This window comes from Drosophila virilis, chromosome 5 (assembly GCF_030788295.1).
Source record: "Drosophila virilis strain 15010-1051.87 chromosome 5, Dvir_AGI_RSII-ME, whole genome shotgun sequence".
NCBI lineage: Eukaryota > Metazoa > Arthropoda > Insecta > Diptera > Drosophilidae > Drosophila > Drosophila virilis.
The window spans coordinates 4,110,103-4,114,362 of NC_091547.1; the positions used below are offsets into that span (position 1 = coordinate 4,110,103).

The following is a 4,260-nucleotide window of genomic DNA, read 5'->3' on the forward strand; positions in this document are numbered from 1 at the left end:
TTATTTTCGTTTAAGTTTAAGTTATTTATTTTGGATTTTGATTTGGATTTCGTTTTAAAATTAACTAAAACTAAAAACTAATTTACAATTTATGTACAACTGATAAATAGCTTCGATTCGATCCCGCTCCACACACTGTGCAGAGGTGGGAGTAGGGGGGGCAGATGCAATTGAGGGGCAACAACAATTTAACGCTAATTTGTACAATCGAGCGGGCAGCGCGGGTTGCGGTTCAGCGAGCATGGGCGTGGGCGTGGCAACGCCTACGCCTCAGTCTTGTAGGGCTTGAATAGCTTGGGCTTCGGCTCCGCCAGAACTGTTGTCGCCGGCGGCGGCGACATATCCGACGCTGGCCGCTTGGCGCTGGGCATCATCAGCAGACCGGGCGCGGGCAGCGGGCTGCTGGTCGTGTGGATGGCGTTGGCGACGGCGGGGGCGGTGGGCGCGCTGCGCAGCGGGCTGAGACTGCGATCGAAGACCTTGGTGTGATCGGAGCCGACGGGACTCAGCGACAACGTGGAGGAGTGCGGCGACGAGGAGGACTGCAGATCCAGCGGCGGCGTCTGGGTCTTGGGCAGCTGCAGCTGCTGCCCGGCATAGCTGGACGGCATCGTGGCGGCAGCGGCAGCGGCGCCCAACATGGCCGCCGGATAGCCCATCGCAGCCTGCATGGCCACCGCCGAGTGTGGATGCGTGTGCGTGTGCGGATGCATGTGCGGAGCTGGCGGCGGTGCCGGCCGTGCGGGAATGTGATACGGCGCATAACGGTACTGGGCATACGGCGAGTGACCGGGCACTGGCATGGTGGGCATGCCGGTGGCCAGCATGGGATTGGCAGCAGCAGCGGCGGCGGCAGCGGCAGCCGGTGCATACGGCGGATAGGGCATGCCCACGCTATTGGCGGCCGCTTGCAGTATGGAAGCGGCGAAAGCGGGATCCGAGTAGACGGCTGCGTACGGCCAGGCGACGGCGATGCGCTGGCGTTTGTCCTTCATGCGGCGATTTTGGAACCACACTTTGATCGTGGACTCGGGCAGATTGAGCTGGGCGGCCAGCTCGCAGCGACGCGGCCGGGACACATAGTTCTCCTTATAAAACTCCTTCTCGAGACGCGCCAGCTGATCGCGTGTAAATGCGGTTCGATAGCGACGAACCGACGGATCAGCAGGTATCTCCGAGTTGCGACTGCCATTCAGCGAGTTGTCCGGACTGGACAGGCACTCTGCAAGGAAAACGAAGAAGAAGAGCGAACAGTTAGTCAAGCCGTTGAGTGGAGCAGCGCTCGGTTTGCAGCACTTACCATTTGGCGAAGGCGGCGGCGTTTGTGGTTTGCCGTATTGTGTTGAGATCAGATCGACGACCAGCGGCTTCTGGTCAACGGCGCTGCTGCTGCCATCGTGGTGATGGCTCTCCATGTTGTAGGTGCGATATCCGTGCATTTTGCTATATATACTATATATTACTCTGCTCTCTCTCTCTCTCCAATTAATCAGGTCTCAGTTCTCGACTTGGCAGTGCGTTAGACTAAACGACTTAACGGTTAAAACGGTTTAAAGGTTAAGCGACGATGTTGACTCTGCGATGGTTACAGCTCAAGTGTGTCGCTCTCAGCTACCCCGGCTCTCTTTTATACCAGCCCGCATAGCAATGGCTGCCGCAGGCAAGCGCCCGGCCAATGGCAGCCCAACGCGCCAGGCGCAAGCGAGACGGCGATAGTTGTGCATTTGGCTGCTGCTATTGCCGTTGCCTCGCACTGCCTGCCGGGCGGCAATGAACGATGGTGCTAATGTTGTGGTGCTGCCGCTGCCGCTGCCGGCTGCTGCTCGCTGCTGGCTGACAATTATGCGACGATGAAGGCAATTACGATGCCGGAACAATAGTACATAAAAAAGCAGCGAGGAGGAGAGCCAAAGCAAAAGCGTGATAATGCACAGCCTGGCGGTGGTCCAAGGCAAAGGGACAAGGCATAATCAAGTTATCATGGAGCAGCAGCAGCAGCGCCAGCAGCATCTCGCTCTCTTGCTCTCGCTCTCGCTCTGTCAGTCTGTGGGAGGCGAGTGCGATTTCATATATTCATAGCGTATGAGCGAATCTTTTGTTTCGCTTGTCCGCAAGCGGGCAGCGCCACGGGTGCGAACGAGACGTGAGTGGCCCCCTTAATAATGGGATTTTATCGGCTTCATCAGGCAAAAGAATGATATGGCATAATGCACAGACCGAGATGGAGAACGAGCGCTGGTGGAGGAGGTTGCCATATCGATCCACAGGCAGCCAAATAATTTGCTCTTTTATGAAGTCTTAATATTATATGCCGCACGTTTAACGGGCTCACACTTCCACGCAAGAGCAAGAGGGAGAGGGCGAGGGTGAGGGCGATGGAGTGGGAGCGGGCAGCGACGCAGCTTAAACAGTAAATGAACCTTATCTGGCCCAAATAAAGCAAAAGTTTTAGACAACGCCCACACACACACACACACACACAGACAGCCGCACATGCATAAACAATGAAATACTTTTGGGGGCGCAGTTGTTGAAACTTAATTTGAAAAGTTTCAGTTTAGTTGCGGCAAACATTTATTATGATGATATAATCATGTTGCCTAAAGGCGCAACTGTACCCACAGCGCACTTACATGGGGCAGCACTGGCGACGGATTGGTGGTGGGGGTGGGGGGGTGGTACCTAAAGTGCTGCCAACTTGAAAGTTTTTCTTTATTTGACTTTTGTTTTGCTTGCGTAAGCTATTGAGCTGTCCGCCTGGCCGTTACCTGCTTGGGTCTAGGCTTGGGTTTGGCTTAGGGTTAAGCTGGGCCAAGAAAAAAGAGGACAAAAATAACCCAATTTCAGAATCCGCTAATTATGTCATATACATATACATATATGTGCGTGTGGCTAATCCCTGTTGCCATAATTATGCGTTTTTATGGCTTTCTAATGAAAATGCGTGTGGATCAGCGCGCCCAAAGCCCCTCTCTCTCTCTATCTCTCACTCCCTGTCTGCCTCTCTCTCTCTCTCTATAATCCACAATATAAACAAATAAACAAAATGTTGTGGCCTGTGGAAAGTCCGGCAAGTCGAAAAGGGAGTTAAAGTCGTTTGCTGAAAGTTAAATCAAAAGTCGCTGCCTGAGGGTAACCCGGTCAGCTTGAGTAAAAGACAATGAAAATTTCGGCCTAAATCACCTTAGCCATAGGCCTTAAACTAGAGCAATCGCAGCACAGCATGTGTCCAAAATCCATATTCAGTTCCAAGTTCGAGCGATTGTTCAAGATGCTGCAATAAAATCTAACTCGTATCCGCAAGGCGAAAGTGAAACTGAGCCAAACTGAGAAAATCGACTAATAATGTCGCTGATGGCAAACGGATTAACGCACAGGACACAGGACACAGCACACAGGACACCAGACCAGGACGAGTTCTAGTCAATGCCAAAACCCTTGGCATCAAACATTTCAATTTCAGTTTCAGCCTCAACTGCGCTCATTGTTATGCATTACTAAGTAACTCTCCCAGTCGTTGAGTTAGTTCAAATTATTGGGTTATATTGCGCGGCAATTTGCATTAACTCGCCGAATGCCGCTCTACCTGAACGCCCGGCGACCTGGCCAGAGTCTCTGCTGCTGTCGTTGTCCAAGCCCAAGCCTTGCCCACCGTCGAACCCTACCCACAACCTTGCCTATTGTGCATTCAGGCGCTTTTGTTTCACCCGCCGCGATCCTCTGTCCTCTGTCCGTTGTCCATGCAGAATGAGCAACCTTTTGCCTGGGCCCAAGTGCAAATAAACGCGACACTGCGGCATCGACAGTAAATACCCTTTATGGTGGGCTGCTCAACCAGCGATCGGGCCAAGCCAACTCTCTAACCTTTCACTTCGCGCCAGGCGAAAGTGAACAGCATTACCTGACCCCTCACCCTCAACCGATCAACCATAGTCCAAGCCAAGTTGAACACTTTCGGCCTGAAACCTAACTACGTGGAAGTCGCTTTTGTTGTTGTCGTTGTTGTTGTTGCTCTTTTGCCATTTTATTGGCATTTGTGCTGGCAAACAAAGCGCCGATCTCGCTGATTATGCTGATTATGGGAAGTACACACACACACACACACACACACACACACATACATATATATAAATACAAGTATGTTATGCGTATTTATGTATAATAAAAATAGGTATATGTTTGTGAAATTATTTAAGAATTAGCTTTATTTTTAATAGCATGTTATCATTATAAAAATAATTATCATAAAAAAAGCAAAAT

At 51.4% G+C, this 4,260-nt stretch overlaps 1 protein-coding gene across 1 annotated transcript; it reads right to left on the minus strand.

The window, feature by feature from the left end:
- Positions 1-1,589, minus strand: eve (even skipped). The gene is made up of 2 exons (XM_002048819.3): positions 1,301-1,589; positions 1-1,222 (listed from the first exon to the last, which is right to left on the minus strand). The coding sequence occupies exons 1-2, from the start codon at positions 1,437-1,439 to the stop codon at positions 264-266; spliced, it is 1,098 nt and encodes a 365-aa protein (XP_002048855.1). The 5' UTR covers positions 1,440-1,589; the 3' UTR covers positions 1-263.
- Between the last annotated feature and the right edge of the window lie 2,671 nt (positions 1,590-4,260).